The following is a 17,792-nucleotide window of genomic DNA, read 5'->3' on the forward strand; positions in this document are numbered from 1 at the left end:
TTATGTAAGTACCTAGTGATTTTTTTAATTGAGTACCTAGGTCATGAGCAAATGGGGTTCTTCCCATGACTATTGAGATATGCGCATTAAAATAATATACCTTATGACGGTTTCAAAGGGTAGGTACCTACATTATAAATTTTACGATATTATAAAATTGGGTGTACCAACTGAACATTATTTCAAAGAGTATCACTGTCGTGCAATTAAAAATATCAATAATATTACATGACAAGTATTTTCCGATGGGGGGTTTATAGAACGAATTAGTAGCAGTCATCATTAATTCAATCACCATTGAATTTTTTATCACTCCTAAAACATGCATCTATATTAATTAGTTATAATGATATTATAACATATTGATAACAAAACTCCAACCAAATAATGCTATTAAAAAATATTTACTATAACCAATAGCAATATACAAACAAAAAACATTTTTACAAATAAAATATTAATTTTTACTTTTGGTTCGAGTATTCCTTGTAGTAAAATTTCAGTATTTCTACACGGTAAAAATCATGATAAATAAGTATTATTACCATGGTTAGAGACTATAATTAATCATTAAATAATGTTATTGTGCATAGTATGTATGAAATTCAGAATAATAACATGTTTTTGAATTCATTATTGACATACGTAAATGGTAATTATTTGGAGGTTATTTTAGCTAGCTGTCAAACGTTTGAATTGTATAGCCTTAAAAATGTTTTCAGAAAACTTTTTGTATAGGAAAATCAAAGAAGCGAATTAGCGCGAAAGGGTGGGTGAAGAAGTTGGCTGCTTATAACATTTTGTCTTTTTGTCGCAAATAATTGTAAAAATGTCCACAGTCATGAAGGAAAGGAGTCTCATTATAGAGGTTAGTTATTATAAATACTTTTCATCCGTTTTATTTTAACCGTGATCTGTAAATATCACTCTTATGGTCGATCAAAATATATTATTTTTTTGAAAAAGTTTTTTTAAAAAGAAAATCTCATTTCCATTTGAAAACCTCACAAATAATGAATTATTTACGAGATTTATCATAAAACTACTGTTTCAACATTTTATTTGTCATAAAGACAGTGAAAATAATAATATTCGTCTTAGATACCTACGAAAAAATATTTTCGCATTTTCCATTTTCATTTTCAAAATGGCGTAAAAATTAGGAATGAAATTATTTGAATTTATTGAAAAAAATATTATTTCATCAAATTTGAAGCATTTTTAAGAAATGCTCAAATTGTTCTAATTTGATTGTTGAAATTAATATTCCAAAATTTGAATGACTATTATAATAGGCAGGGTATGAAAAAGTGGTGAAGAGTGGAGGTATGCTGTTAATATCCAACACAAATGGTGTACACACTAAACTTTGTCAGTCAAACGTATTTGTTTACTTGGAATAATAATTTATTTATTTATTTAATAATACAAAACATTGTGGACATAACAAATCTAAATTCAAGACATTCACAACATGACTTTTACATTACAACAAATATTACCCTCACAAAAAGAAGAAGAAAATATACTATATAATTGATAGTGTTCTGCAAACTGTTCTTAGTTCAATAAAACTAAATAAGTATGACTGACAGAGTTTAGTGTGCACTATTTATGTTGAATCTTAACAGCTTACCTCCACCCCTCACCACTGGTATGAAGTTACCTACATAACTCACTTTGAATAGGATAACTTTTTATTATGTTTTCATCAATAGAAGACTTGGCAGAAAATAATGTGGACAACGTCCACTGAAACGTTGACTTCAGCGGAGGTAATGCAAAAGTTGGGTATTATAATATTGAGTAACATAACCATATCGAGAGAAATCTTTCCCGTACAATGTTATGCTGTACACCAAATATCCAAGATGTTTGCGATCCCAGTTTTGCAACAGAATTCACCTTGCGATGAAGCCAATATGTTTTATCAATGGATATTATCAGCCTTCGATGCATTAAACAAGAAATATGTGAGTGACTATTATTTACTTTCTAACTTCGTTATGACCATTGGGTCTGGAATCATACTAAGATCTTTTATGTAATGGTGCCGCTATTGACCGCATTTTATAACTTTCTTTTTAGACCAAACCCAACCTAACCTAATCTACCCCAACCTAATCTAACCTAACACAACCTTAGTGTGTGCTAATGATGCATCGAAATGTATGAAAATATCAAACTTTAAATTAACAATTATTATTGGATCGAAAAGCATCTGCTCTGACAGAAAAAGGTATTTAATATACCTAATTGTCTAAATGGAATAAACTGTTTCCGTCATAAAAAATGGTAAATGGTCATGTGGTCAACTGCGGCACTATAACTAGATCTTCATCTATTATTATTAACTAGAAGTTTATGTTGTGTGAACTAAAAAAATATCATTTATTCCACTCTACGGCTCTCTGCACATTATGATTGCTAGACTCTACCTCAATTTGCAGGTTTAATGTTCAATGCAGAGACGGATTGCAATACGTTGCAATACATCCATATACATAACATGTGGTTGACTATAACCAAGGCCTGAACGTAAACTAACCATAAGTGTGAGTGATAAAGCATTTGGCACGCATATTATAATCTCTGCAATATGCATTAGAGTAAGAAGGCTTTGGACACATAGCCACTAGAGGTGGGAAAACTGGTCGATTTTGAAGACTAAGTATACTTACTACCAGTATAAAAAAATACTTGGTATCTAAACTTGTTCCAAAATACTTACTAGTATTTGAAATATCAGCTTTAATAGAATCGTTAAAAATACGTCGGCTTTTTGAAATGTCCCATTTTCGAGACAGGTACAGCTGGAACTGTGGCGCTAGTCACTCATGTTTCAGTAGTTATCCATTTATACAATCACGCATATAATTTGAATTCAGTTTATGTTTACAAATTACAATTATAACACTAAAAAATCGAGAAACTTGACGTGACGAAACCAGATAAACGCGTAGTCAGTTAGCGTTATCAGAACTCCGTTATTCCGGCTTGCGACTGACGTCAATTCGATGTAAATGTCTTACTCAACTAAAACTAAAATTAAAGCCCGTCGCATACTAAACATACGCGAGTCGCGACGCCGAGGCAATGATTTCATACGTGGCAAGACTACGAACTAGCTAGCGATCGGCGAGATCTCATACCATGCGTCGAACTCCTGGACTCGATAAAGTTTCATACTCAACTAAAACCAAAAACCAAAAACTCTTAAACCTAAAACCCTAAGGCGAACTCAAAAGTATCCTATAAAACGAACACGTGACCATTTCTGTCCTTCACTATGCCAACTTTACAACAGAGGAGAAAGGGAGAACAATGACAGTTGAGTATAATATCACTGCTAGACATACGTGTATCATGATATCTCGCTCGCGCGCATTTAATATCAATAGCGCTGAATAGCCACAGCGCAGATATTATCGAATGCGTTCGAATTCGAACATCTAATACGTTTCAAGTTTCTTGAAACAAGTTTATTGGGCAACAAATACTTAGTATGGGTAGTTTCATCCGAAACTTAAGTACACAAACTTGTGACAGTATTTCCAACTCACCTCTAATAGCCACCGAATGCGACCGCACACCAGGCACTCAACACGTGGCTCAAGCTGTGGCAGAGACCGGTGCTCGCTGCTAGCGGTCAACACTAGTGGATGAACGCTTGTGCACACTAGACAGAAACGCCGGCACCTCTCAGTCTACCTGCGAGACGAATAAATTCAATTTTAGTGGCTGCCGCCGGTGGCTCAACCCGGCCGCATAAAAGTGAACCACGTAAATTGAGAGATAATGTACATTATTTTGTAAATGAAGGAGAACAATGAAATTTATTAATTTATTTATTTACGGGTTTATCCTTTAATAAAATGTATACATACATTATAATTTATAAATATATATACACGGATATAATAAGTATTTCAAATTAATGAAAACTATTTATTAATTTGACAGCTTTTAATGACTGGGTTGTGTCTGCTTTTTCTTGGAAAGCATTGGAATATTTGGTTGCAGTATAGAGGTCCGCAGTTTCAGTAGATCTTCTAAATGGGTATCTGTCAATAATTGTGAACTTAGTCGTGTCTTGATTAGAGTTAGATAGGAGAATGTAGATTCACAGCAATATGTGGTTGAAAAGCAGGAAAACATTTTACGAGCATGTTGCCGATGGCGGCATTTTTCCATATTTCAATTGAATCTTTCTTAGCATCAAACAATGACAAATCTGCAAATATCATCTACTGAGAGTTCAATAAATTCCATCTGTAGCTCTTTAGGTGCCTTGATGACATCAACTAGTATCAACAAATGCTAATTTCAGTGCAATTTCATGAGTCTCAAAATCGGCAAACCTTTCATTGTAGGTATTCTACAATAATTAATGCGTCAATAACAGCAACTCTGCATTTGCTAATACAGAGAAGGAGATAAACGCACACTGCTAATCCATGCCGTTGCGATGTCGTCCTTCTGCATAAATAATATGTAACCTGACGGATTTACTAAGTAGTTTTCACATATTTCTATTTGTACATATTCGACGTACGTAAAAAAATGACAGCGGGCGTGTCACGGGTAAAGAACGCTCTTTATCCCGGTGCTTGCGCATTCACTCCTTTGATACTCCACTGCATTTTATTATATTATAAATTTATATGTAAAAACGCACTAAAATGATATAATTTTTTTAATATAATAGATAACATTTTTTTATACCTAATAAATAAAAAGTTATTAATAATACCAGGATTTATTTTGTAAAATTTGGATTCAGTCAAAATGCCGCACTTGAGACCCAAAAGGCCGCAGGTTCATCACTCCTGTTCTACGCTCACTGTGTGTCATACGCAAAGATAACGGCTTCATATAGCCGAACAATACCCCTTCTCTTTAGTATTGTAGCCCTGAGACTATACCCTTTATACTCTGATAGATGCCACACCTAATTGCCTCACGTCTAATCCGTCCCTGCATCGAGCATCAAACCTGCGACTTCTTGCAACTTGTGATAATGTCTAGCTGTCGTAATGTGCCTAATGTGAAATTAAGTGCCCTCATAATCGACTTAGTTCTTAAAAATTTTGTGTCATCATTGAAAATCTGTAATCATATCTTTACAGAATTGTTGTCATATTGATTGACGCGTCTATATCACTGTACAGATTTCATAATAATTTATTTTGACATTGAAATTATGGATCATCATCACTTATAATATTACATTACACGGGTTGGTCAAAACGTCCCTGCTTATAAAAATCTGTGTCCGTTTATAAAATTTTTATTCTTCCGCACACAGATAAATACAAATATTAATGTTGATAAATTAACTTTGCTTAAATTGCATAAAGGCTCATTACTGGAAATCTGCATCATTATTGGCATTGTTGTTCTATTCTGATAACGTATCTGAAGGTATCTGTATATTATATGGTATAATATATGTATATTATAATATGTATGTAATTGAAAAATGAACAATATCTGCATTTCAATAAAAGTGATTATTGAACATAGATAATTTTGAAAAACACTTCTGAGAAAATGTATTATAATCAATAGAAAAAATCTTTTTGAAAAAAGTCAGCCACATGGCTGGAATCGAACCAGCATCTCTTGGGTTTATGCCCCGTCTGCGCATTATCCTCTATGCTATAAGGCGACGTACTAATTGTGACAAATTTTTACTATTGGCCTTTTTAATACCTGCTCATCAGCGCTCTTCGATTATGTATGTTCAATAATTAGAATGGTACATTCATAAATCTTGTGAATTATTTGTTGAATAAAAGAAATAGTTAATTAAAAAGTGATTATTACAAATTTTCATTAATTTATTATTATATTATCTTACTAATATTGAGATTTTGTTTATTATCGAATGGAAGTTGGCTGTTTGAATTGATTGTCAATTTTATTTTCACCCAGCAAGTGGGATTCGAATCTGTGACCCAACAATTCGAAGTTCAACACACTGATAATTATGTTAATCCTTCACAACGGGCTTATGTGAGTGTTATTACACTCAAGTTCTGATCCGATTGGCAACCAACAAAATATATCAATCCAATGGCATTGTCTTTCGAAGCAGGCTTTACCGGGCTTTGATTTACTATAGGGATAATGGGGCTATATACCAGGGCTCCCAATCCTAACGCACAATCAAAATGATCTTGTTAATTAGACACTTTTCATTATTTTTGGGCCTCCGATATGTATTAGCCTGGAGCCCATTTAAGAGTGATATTATATAGTTAACAAAAATAATAATATATTATGTTATTTTCAGCTAAAACAATTGTCACTAAGCATTTATGTAGATGAAAATTCTCCAGAAACGATCGTTGAGTCTTACTCGATCAGTTATAAATATGGCAAAGATGAAGTCATAATTGAATCCAACGGAAGGAACAGGTTACTATACCCATATAAATGCAGTATTTTTTCTTGTTACTCGTACCTACTTCTTACCTATATATACAATCAAGGATACAATAATTTCACCATTGAGTTTTTTTTAGTTCACAACGGGCTGTTTTCAACAGTACTGTTATGGATTCAATGGAGCAACTTCTCAAAGCCTCGGCTTTTGTTTTTCATTCTATGGAGCCATTACCTGAAGAATACGACATGGTCATGCATCTCCTTTATCACGATGACGGTAAGTTATTTGATACGAGTAAAACTTTCACAAAATAAATCCACATAAAATATCAAACTTTACACTTTCTACTCTGAGGCTTATTTACTAAGGCAGATCTGCTCAAACGATGTAACACCATTTTTTTTCCCGACTATGTCCGATCCTAATAGGATCATATGGGCCTCCACAGAGTAGAGGTTTGTATTAACAGATTTTGTTTTTTCGAGAAATGGATGTCAGCCACTTGCTCAACCTATTAGGTCCATACCCTGACACACACAAATTGAAAAACCGCTCGGCCACCGTGGGTGTAACACCATAACACATTTTAATTATCTTAATTAATTATAACGCAGTATTATTAGTCAAATCTTTGGGTTACTTTTAACCGCACTTCGACTGCAACGACTTCCGGCTATCGACGAGTTGTCCAGTGACTCCAGTGACTTCCGGTTATTGCCTAGATCTTCTTGTCGGACAGTACCAAGACACTGTTGACAAATTTAATGTTATTTTTGACCTTTCATAACCCCAAGATACATAACGCTTGGAATACATCATAGTATGTTTATCACAATTATTTATTATGTTTTCGGAATTCGAATTACATTGGAATAGATCTGTTGATATAAAAATACCGAACTTAGGCTGGGTACATAGTTTTTTTTTTGTCATGTTCGATCCTAAGAAGATCCATATTATGGGACTCCACAGATATTTACTTTTACGAGAAATTGGTATTACCCACCTGCTCAACCTATTACGTCTATACTCTGGGTCCAAACACACATTGAAAAACAACATGTGTATTTTCTACAACATTATAAGCCTGACGCATAGCCACTCGGTCATCGTGGGCGTCATATTTAACTGCCCTATAACATTAGGGCCTATCCATAGTCAAACTTATGACAATAAAAGGGCTTTTGCATTGTGTATTACTTGGATTGGGAACGTATTTTGTTACTATCGCCTTAATTTTTTCTGAGTCATTTTCCCTCACCACACGATTAAAACAGTGTGATAATTTTTTATTAAATATTATATTGGCGATGAGGAGTTTTAATAAACAAATAATTCACCTTCAATACCATATACAACACAGACTTGTCAATTTTCAGTGACACCAGCAGACTATCAACCGGAGTATTTCTCATCAACATTGCACATGCCACAGTGGGACGGCTTCTCCAATTATATTATTGGGACCGTTAAAACACCTTACCATAAAATGAAGTTCTGCGCCCACACTAAGCCTAACGCCCGCGTAGAAGGGAGCAATTCGGACATTAGAGAATTCAACGAAGAAGGAATCCGCTCTGAAATGGTAATAATATGTACTCTGTATTTAACATCTATTATCAGATTATCAGAACCAGGAATAGAACGATTCGGAATCGCCAACTAGATTATGGACATCTGGGTGGCTGCTACAAATGAATAGAATGCATTACATATTATGAATTGTGCAATGTATAACTTTCAATTGGTATACTTTAATGACGATTAGTAATCAACCATTCGCTCGACCAATTGAATCCATTCCCTACATCCAAACACACATGTAACTGAAAAAAATTATTACATTGAATTTGACCCAGCCACAAGATTCAATCTCACGACTTTGAGGTCGAGTGCTTATGATTGAAAAAGTTATTATAAAAAAGGTGGTGCAGCCCAGCAATTTGCTGTCAAAATCACTGAGGGTGAAAATCCATCTCGGTTCATTTCTTGCGGTCCTTGGACATTACAAACAGTCTACTTTTTACTCCCTTTTGATATTAGTTGAAGAGATTTTGGATAATATTTTATACCTATTCAATTTTTGAGAAGTATGCATATTTTTAAGATTTCGTTATAATTTAATAATTGTAAAACAGGTTTGATCTGTTTCGAGGTCTCCATATAAACCTTTTTATGAATTGATTGCGTCATATGCGTCAAAGAAAGTCAACACTGTACCAACGATCACACCCTTTCAACGTTATGATGATAATAATATTATATTGTTTTACCTTTAAAGGCTTCTCAAGATGAAGAGAGATGCAGCCAAAATACCGTAGTAGACGGAAACTCGGGAAATGATCTTCAAATAAATTTTAGTGGGATAGCACTTTCTACACCAAATCACGGTTTGTACTATTTTTCAATCAAAATTAAGCATTTTGCGAAGAATATTATATCACTCATATTAAATTTATAATCTATACTTATGATTTTATTTTATAGAATCTAACTGTGATGATTCAACAATACGATGCCCGTGCACTACGAATATGGATGGAGATCAGTGTATGGTTCTCTGCAAGTATGTAAAATTCGATTAACCTCAAATCATAATTTGTATCGAAATAAAAAAATATATTTAGTAGGCCGATCGATTGTAGAGATAGCAATACGGTAGTATTTTCTAAGAATCGACAACCCTCATACAAATTAATCCGTCTTCTCGAGTCGGCCTAAAATAATAATGGCTGATACACGTTAAACAGTAGTAAGGAACACATGGAGACCTTAAATTGAGCCTGTAGGTTGAAAAGTGGTGTCATTGCAAAAACTTTGTTGCTAACAGATTTTTCAGTTATGAAAATATTCGGTTTTCACATTATAAATTTAATATAGAAAAATAGAAACAGGTGATTTGACCATGTTACCTCTTAAAAAAAACCTTTCAAAATATGAGAAATCATTTTGTACCACTTTAATAATCTAATATATAAAAATCAATATTTGTTTATTTGTTTGTTCGTTTTTTATGCACTGCCATACCGTTCATCCGATTGCGATAAAACTTTGTGAACTTATTGCTTGCACTTGCGCGAAGAGTATAGACTATATCTTATAATATATAAAAATGAATGTCTGTCTGTCTCTCTATCTGTCCCGTATGCGTTCCTATACCATTCATCCGATTGCGATGAAATTTTGGTAAGTGGTTGTATGCACACCCGCGAAGGTTTCTGAATTAGAAAAAAATCATCATCTTCTTCTTCATTCTATTTTCTTTTATTCGTATGGTTCCTACCATTCATCCGATTGTGACGAAACTTTCATCAGTTATTGTACGCACCCCCGCAAAGGTTTCTAAATTAGAAAAACCATCGTCTTCTTCTTCTTCTTCAGTATATCTTCTTTTATTTGTATGGTTCCTATACCATTCATCCAATTGCGATGAAAGCTTTGTCAGTTGTTGTGGTAACACCCGCAAAGGTTTCTGAATTAGTACAACCATCTTCTTCTTCTTTTATTCTATATTCTACTATTCGTATGCGTTCCTATACCATTAATCCAATTGCAATGAAACTTTGGTGAGTTGTCGTGCGCATTCCCACAAAGATTTCTGAATTAGAAAATCATCTTCTTCTTCTATTCGTATGCGTTCCTATACCATTCATCTGATTGCGATGAAATTTTTGTCAGTTGTTGTGCGCACACCTACGAAGGTTTCTAAAATAGTATTATATAAAATACAAAGTTTGTTTGTTCCATCCAATTTAGATTTTTTTTACTACATATTAATAACATTAATAACGTTTGCATATTTTGGATTCGATTTTAATTTAGTGTCTTTTGTTTGACCTTTACTCCTATTAGAATTATTTTCATATTGCCATATTATATTACACAGATAAATATAACGACGAAGCGACCCTGTGCGAAGCCAGGTACTTCAGCTAGTACTAGATAATAAATAGATTTCTTGTTCCTCAAGTTGAAAATAGTCTACAACCAATTTTTCCTATAATGCAGGCCCGGGCAATTGTTTTTTATAAAAAAAAAATGGTAAACAAACTATTTTCAACACATTTCCTGAATTGATGTTTTATAGCTAGCAAATACCTACTGATAATTCTGGAATATAATACATTTCTAAATTCTGGTGTTTCTCACAATATTTTTTGTAGAAATATAACTCGCGGGGCGCGTAGTTAGCCCATGGCTGCTATAATGTAATATTGCAGATGTGTTGAAGAAAAATCTAAAGTGCGACGTGTTATAAAGACAACAGTGGCGAAGAGTGGAGGTAGACTTTGGAGATCTGACAAAAATAGTGTTCACTTTGTCAGTAATCATCAGCCAGCATAAATTGCAAATGGTGTTGGTTAGGTTTTTAAAATACATGTTACGCCTAAACCAGTGTTTCCCAACATGGGGCGTACGCCCCACTGGGGGTCAAGTTGAATGTTTTGAGGGGGACTGTGCAAATCATTATTATATGTTACATATTTTTTGTTGAAAAACGCATTTTCCAAATATTTTTTTTGATATTGCAACCCTGACTTTCCGAGAAAAAGACGGCAGTACTGTTAAATTTTGTACTTTTCCTTATTATTTTCACTGAAAATGGCAGGAATATGAAAGAGAAATTTGAAAAAAGATCAACAATACATTCATTATTCTCTTGTTAGGTAACTATAAAAATTTGATAGGGGGCATGGAGATTTTTGAAGCGTAGAAGTGGGGCATGGCACAAATAAGGTTGGGAAACACTTTTGGCCCTATACCAAACCATAATAGATAAAAAATATTTTATAGATACACAAATATTTTTTGATTATTATCTATGATGGTTTGCTTTAGGCAGGATTTCGTTGAATTTTAAAAACTAGCCTGCACTATCTGCAATTTGTACTCTGACAAAGTTTAGTGTGCACTATTTATCTCGGATTTAAGCAGCCTACCTCCACCTTTCGCTACTGATAGACAGACATGAAAATAATCAGAAATTAGATGTTATTAAGATACAATGCTACCTTCTTACCTATAAATTCACAAATTGGACTTATACTAAAAAAAGATGTTATAATTGGGAACGCTGTCTACAACATTTCTCATTATTTCATTGTTTACAGATTCAATACTTAACGATATTAAAACGTGTTCTTATTTTTACATCTAGCTGTAGCTAGCTGAATAATACATTATTTATTTATTTATTGAAATGGCGTTTACTTTGTTGTATTCCATTAAAATGGTTTTAAAACAAAGATTTAATACTAAGATGTTTGAATTCTTTTATGAACATAAGTAAATCAAATGAGTTATGTAACAAAAATCTTTGTTTTAAAACCATTATGAGTATACTACAATGTGTTGATGATGTGTCTAAAATTTACAGTTCATGCAGTATTTGGCAACATTCTGTCTGCTTCGGCTTATTCAAAGAAGATGAAAACTTATTGAAGGTCCATATCTGCGACCAGTGTGCCGATAATAATCCCGGCTTGACTTGCTCTGATCCCACCATGACAGAACTGTCCCTCCAGAAGAGAAAGGTTACTGACAGATATAAACTTTATTTTTATTAAACAACTAATTAATTGAGTCAGCATTGACTTCGTAGAATTCCATTTTACAAAATGGTAATATAAATTATATTAAATTCTACAGGTGTTTTTAAGTCGATAACTATCTCGGTTGTGACACCATTATCAAGACTACAAAAAAATTACTTGTTTATGCTTAATTATAAGACCCATAGAATGAGACGGGTTGACCTTTCTCCCTCACGCTGTTACCATTCAAGAATAATACCCACTTACTTGGAAACCAATTAATTTACTATCCAACAGGTTATTATAATAAAATTTTGTTTTCGTCAATTTGAGTCTTTCCATGTCCCAAGGCATACCATAAGAAACAATACTATTAATCCATAATAAAAATCAAATATTGTGTGTTTGGGCCCAGAGTATACAGCTAATAGGATGAGCAAGTGCCCAACATCCATTTCTCGTAAAAACAAAATCCGTTAATACAACCTCCACCCTATGGAGGCCCATATGATTATCTTAGGATCGGACATAGCTTAAAAATTAAATTAACTAGGACCCACTTGGCAATAATATTATATTGAATTTCATAATAATTTTAACAAAGGTGAAACATGAATAGTATTTTATTGTTTCTATTCATATTATAATAACTACTAACAACATCAGTAAATTCAATGATGGAGAGTGCCAACTCTAATGTATTAGTATTTTGAATTATTATTCATTATTCATGCTAATTTCAATTAATTTTAAGAGTTTTTACGTGTGCATACGTTAAAATTACTTTTGAACAGAACCCAACCTACAGACCATAGATAATGGACAACATTATTATATAAAATATATAGTAGCAATTGCTAAAAACAAAAAACACGTGATTTTGACATGAGTCAAAAATGTGTAGGCATGTAGAAAATGATAATAAATGTTTATTGAGTCATGCAGGTGTCGATGCGGTGCTGTATAACGTGAGGTGACCTCATTGTTGTTCTGGTGATTTCGGCAGATTTTTCCACCTGACAATGTTCATTTAAAGGTTCAAACTGTACCATCATCCGGGAGCATCAGTCTGAAAACATTTTTAACACCAAGAGAAATGACATTACACAATTTTTTCTCGTAATGGCAGCTTACTGTGACGTCACGTGAAACTACGCGACGTGCATCTTAATATAATCACAACTTTACTCTACTGATTAAGTTAGCTACAAGTGACTTCACAAACTAGGTTCATTTGAAAATTACTTGAAACTTTTACTATGACATTCCTTTATAATTTCAAATTCACCCAAATGGTGGAAAGTACCTGTGGAAAGATACTGTTTCATCAATTTTATATAGGCAGCCTAAAGCAATACATTGACCATTATTTTTAGGATGAATAATCATGTAAAATACCGAGAAATGCATACATAGGTACACAGGTTATGTAAACAAAACAACAAACTTAAACCCAGAATGCTAGCCAACATTTTGTTTTCGGGGCTGTCAATATAAATAAGAAAATCATGAACATGTTACCAATACAACCACACATACAATCATTCAATTCGAAAATCAAACTACTATTACGGAATGTGTATAATACTCCAAATTATTTATGTAAAATCGTTTTCATTGCGAGTTTTTAAAATCCACTCTTTTCTTTTCAGGAACGCGCGTTATTCAGAAATATTCTCGCTTACTGCCTGTACTATCAAGAAATAGACGTTACAGTTTTCACTGAAATGCTCTCCATATCGCGAAGAACTGCAACGAAAGTTTTTCAACGCTTAGGTGCATTTGGCATAATTAAGTTCAGCATCATTCCACCTGATGGCAGGTATGTCATCCCCATTGAGACCATTATCTGTTATTTTGATACATTCAACTAATGTGCACTTATTCAATGTCAGTAAATATTTTTATTTATGTAGGTTTTTGCTTAGAGCAGCGGTCGGCAACCTTTCAAACTTTCAACTTTTAGTTTTAACAACAGACCACAAGATAAGGAGTGTAAAAAATACTATCATTGTCCATGCTAAATCTGACTATTGTGACAGTTTTAAATCCACTTTCCATCAAAAATCACATTTAAATTATTATCATTAATTTCTTTTTTACTTTTAATTTTCTGTGTCTTGAATATTTAAAATTGTGAGTTTAAATTATAATAATTTAACGGTTATAATTTGTTGAAAATATAATATTGTCGTTGTTTTTTGTTGCAGCTTGGACATTACCAAATCTTATCGCATAGATTTGAAAAAATTAAAATACAAAATTATACCATTATTCTTTCCTCAATCTTGCTTCGTCAACCCGAACCTGACATTAGATTGTGATGAGGGTGAGGGTGAATGTGATGATCAGTCAGTCAAGTTGGCGGTCAACGAAATGTCGGAGAAACAGATGACCGACGAGGAAAATCAAATTCTCAGTCCTGTATTGACCTTTCCCAAGCACAATAAGCTACGCACTCCGACTCCCAAGAATATAGACCGAAAGAGCAGCCGAGTTAAACAAGCTTCGAAGAGATATTTGACTGACTTTATCGACAGTTCTTTAATACCCGAACCAAAAAAATTTAAATGCGGCAGCACTCGTCTCTCGCTTAACAAGCAAAATATATATTAAGTTTTCAATATCCATTTATTAATATTATCATTTTATTCTAATGTTTTTATGCCATTTCTACCGGTAACATCACTTTTTAGATAACGAGTGTTGGAACATGATAATTTCATGTTTAATTATTTTCCCTTTTATGTTTCTAGTATCCTTTAGATTTAGGGCCCAATGCATAGACATACTTATTTAAATACTTGGGCTTATGCATGATATTATTATGTTACACAGAATGGAGATTATTATAGAATGTTACTTAGACATATTCCCATTCCAAGTAACGCATAATGCATAAACCCACATATTTACATAGGTATGACTATACATACAGCCCTTAGTCTATTGCTATGTTATTAAAATATAGACTTGCTTATATGACTAAACACAAATGTACAGAGTGCCACATACTCTATATTATAATATTTAATTATTATTTACAATGGCTTAATTATTATTCATAGGTATAAAGTATGTAAATGTAATATACATACTATTTTACATTTTTCTATTGAAAGAAAAATTTTATTATTTTAAGAGTACCTTATGGCTCTTTCATTTTTGTTTTATGCGTATACCTAATTTATTTACAATGGCGTACTATGTACTAAGTTAAAAAGAATAAAATGCTGTCGATTTCATTATTATGTAAGTATAAAGGTTGGGCGTGGTTCAACACTTGTGATTACTCCATACCATTGTGCAAGTATCTGTTCCTAAAATAAATTATCTATTTTAAGGATTAACTGACCTACCTATTATAAGTTCAATAAATATGAATTATATAACTATGTATCTCATTTTTTTGTGTTACCATACTATTAACAATACCCATTGTTAAAGTTATTATTGTGTTGTTCAAATTTTAGTAGTTAGGTACATGACTGTACCATAATATATAAAGGCGGGAACAGTTTGGGAACACGCCACACTATGCAATGAAATGCCACATGTGTGGAGTGACATCATATCTTAACATTTTCAATAGTGTATTATGGTAAGATACAATGTCACTCTTGTGTTATTATTTAATTAAAAAACAATAATTGAGTTTCATTTAAATTTTTTAAATGTGTTAATGTTGTTCATGAAATCATAGAATAAAATATGTCACACTATTTCTGTTGTTTTTATTTATTATTTAAATGCTATATTATATACATTTGACGCCCACGGTGGCTTAAGCGTTGGACTATAACGCCGTGGGTCCCAGGTTTAAATCCTGGGTCTGGCAAGTACACATATAGTTTTTCAATTTGTGTGTGAGTCAGGGTATGGACTTAATAGGTTGAGCAAGTGGCTGACATCCATTTCTCGTAAAAAAAAATCTGTTAATACAAACCTCTACTCCATGGAGGCCCATATGATCCTATTAGGATTGGACATGGTCAAAAAAAAAAAAAAAATACATGTGGAAGGTACTGGGTTCGACTTCAAGTTGAGATGACAAATTCATAATTTCAAAATCAATGAGTACCCCATGTCCCTTTCTCATACAATATAACTTTAGTAGACGTTATTAAAATTGCTTAAATTCACAATCATTGCGTTCATAATTAGTTAGTTGTACATAATATCAGGGGCCAAAAAAATAAAACATCTAATTTAAATAAATATTTTTTTATAATACTCCTCACTTCTGTTTAAAAAACCTCTGCTAATAAATTTAATACATCATTAGTCAATACCCCACGATGGCCAAGTGATAATGTATCGGATTGGGACCCAGGGGTGGTTTTTACGATATTAAGAGTCAATGAGATTGAGCTACTTTACGAGCTGCTTGTTGGCGAATTTACAATCTGCGTGTAAAGTCGCCCAGTGTAATCATCGAACAAGCTAATAAGCAAATTGTAATAATCTACCGAGAAAAGTTGACAGCCGGTCAAGTCTACACGCTACACACCGGCGTGTGGGCCTACTGCGTCTGCGCAGTAGAGCGTAGTAGCAACCTCCCGGTAAAAAAACGAACTACGTTCCATCAAAATAGTCGTTGGCTTGTGGCTTCTCAGCGAATGGAAAGTTTTGTGTGTACAAATGTACAAACAGTCATCATCACAATCGCAGTAGCTGAATAGCCCGCTTTTAAATTCTCCAACAAGCAGCTTGTAAAGTAGCTCAATGTCATTGACGCTTTATTATTATTACAGAAGCCAACACGCTAGCGTGTTGAAACTGTCATTTTTGGTACTAATTTGACAGGACGTATCGAGTAGTTCGTTTTTTTACCGGGAGGTCGCTACCATCGCTCTACTGCGCAGACGCAGTAAGCCCACACGTCAGCGTGTATCGTGTAAAGTTGACCGGTTGTCTCAAGGCCTGAACAAAAACGATGCATAAGTGCGAGTGAGAAAGTATTCGACATCCTTATAATCTCTGCGACACGCGCTAGAGTAAGATAAAAGGTTTACAGATGTGTAGAAGATTTTGTTCTCGGCGTAGCCACCAATTCTTAGTTTTTTGCTTAACTAAGCGTCGATAACCTGCGAGCGCGTGTTGCTCAAATTTGATATTTTTTGGGTTAAACATAAAGTCAGTGGTAAATATTTTTAGTTAATTAAGTAGAAAAGATGGTTCTGTGTGCTGTATTAAAATATGGTAGCCGTACTGATAAGCAAGAAGATGGTATTACGTTTCATAGGTAAGTTGATACAGTCATGTTCGTGATAATTTATTTGTATTTTAATATCAAGTGACCGTGTTTCTTTAAAATAACTTAAATTATGGATATTTTTACCTAATGGTTGCATTTTGACCGCTTAAAAATACTATATAACGTAAAAAAAATAGAAAAATATATTTTAATTCTGAGCGTCTAGTGCGAGCACTTTGGGCGAGCACTAGCGAAATGGTCTATGGTCTCGAACATTTGTATACGAATGCGTTCGCTCGCCCACAAACCAAACACACGGCATGCAGCTTCATTTAAGCCTCAATTACATTGAGCTTCTTTACGAGCTGTTTATTGGCGAATTTACAATCTGCCTGTAAAGTCGCCCAGTGTAATCATCGAATATGCTAATAAGCAGGTTGTAAACACTCTACCGAGAAAAGTTGAAAGCCGGTCAACTTTACACGCTACACGCCGGCGTGTGGGCCTACTGCATCTGCGCAGTAGAGCGCAGTACCAACCTCCCGGTAAAAAAACGAACTACGTTCCATCAAAATAGTCGCTGGCTTGTGGCTTCTCAGCGAATGGAAAGTTTTGTGTGTAATCATCAAATCGCAGTAGTTGAATCGCCCGCTTTTAAATTCGCCAA

At 33.6% G+C, this 17,792-nt stretch overlaps 1 protein-coding gene across 1 annotated transcript; it reads left to right on the plus strand.

The window, feature by feature from the left end:
- Nucleotides 1-690: 690 nt before the first annotated feature.
- Nucleotides 691-15,517, plus strand: LOC147064194 (uncharacterized). The gene is made up of 10 exons (XM_085958933.1): nucleotides 691-868; nucleotides 1,719-1,973; nucleotides 6,299-6,423; nucleotides 6,531-6,670; nucleotides 7,774-7,979; nucleotides 8,676-8,784; nucleotides 8,882-8,960; nucleotides 11,772-11,928; nucleotides 13,581-13,750; nucleotides 14,139-15,517. Exons 1-10 carry the CDS (start codon nucleotides 830-832, stop codon nucleotides 14,542-14,544), a joined length of 1,686 nt encoding a protein of 561 aa, XP_085815059.1. The 5' UTR covers nucleotides 691-829; the 3' UTR covers nucleotides 14,545-15,517.
- Nucleotides 15,518-17,792: the final 2,275 nt, after the last annotated feature.

The sequence above is a fragment of the Rhyacophila brunnea genome, unplaced genomic scaffold (assembly GCF_057557595.1).
Source record: "Rhyacophila brunnea isolate RB1 unplaced genomic scaffold, BYU_Rbru_1.0 scaffold_8, whole genome shotgun sequence".
NCBI lineage: Eukaryota > Metazoa > Arthropoda > Insecta > Trichoptera > Rhyacophilidae > Rhyacophila > Rhyacophila brunnea.

Excerpts from the sequence above, each read along its gene's own strand:
- LOC147064194 (XM_085958933.1), top strand. The coding sequence starts at position 830 with ATGTCCACAGTCATGAAGGAAAGGAGTCTCATTATAGAG. Across the intron at positions 6,424-6,530 it reads GAATCCAACGGAAGGAACAG|TTCACAACGGGCTGTTTTCA; the intron begins GTTACTATACCC and ends AGTTTTTTTTAG. Across the intron at positions 13,751-14,138 it reads ATCATTCCACCTGATGGCAG|CTTGGACATTACCAAATCTT; the intron begins GTATGTCATCCC and ends TTTTTGTTGCAG.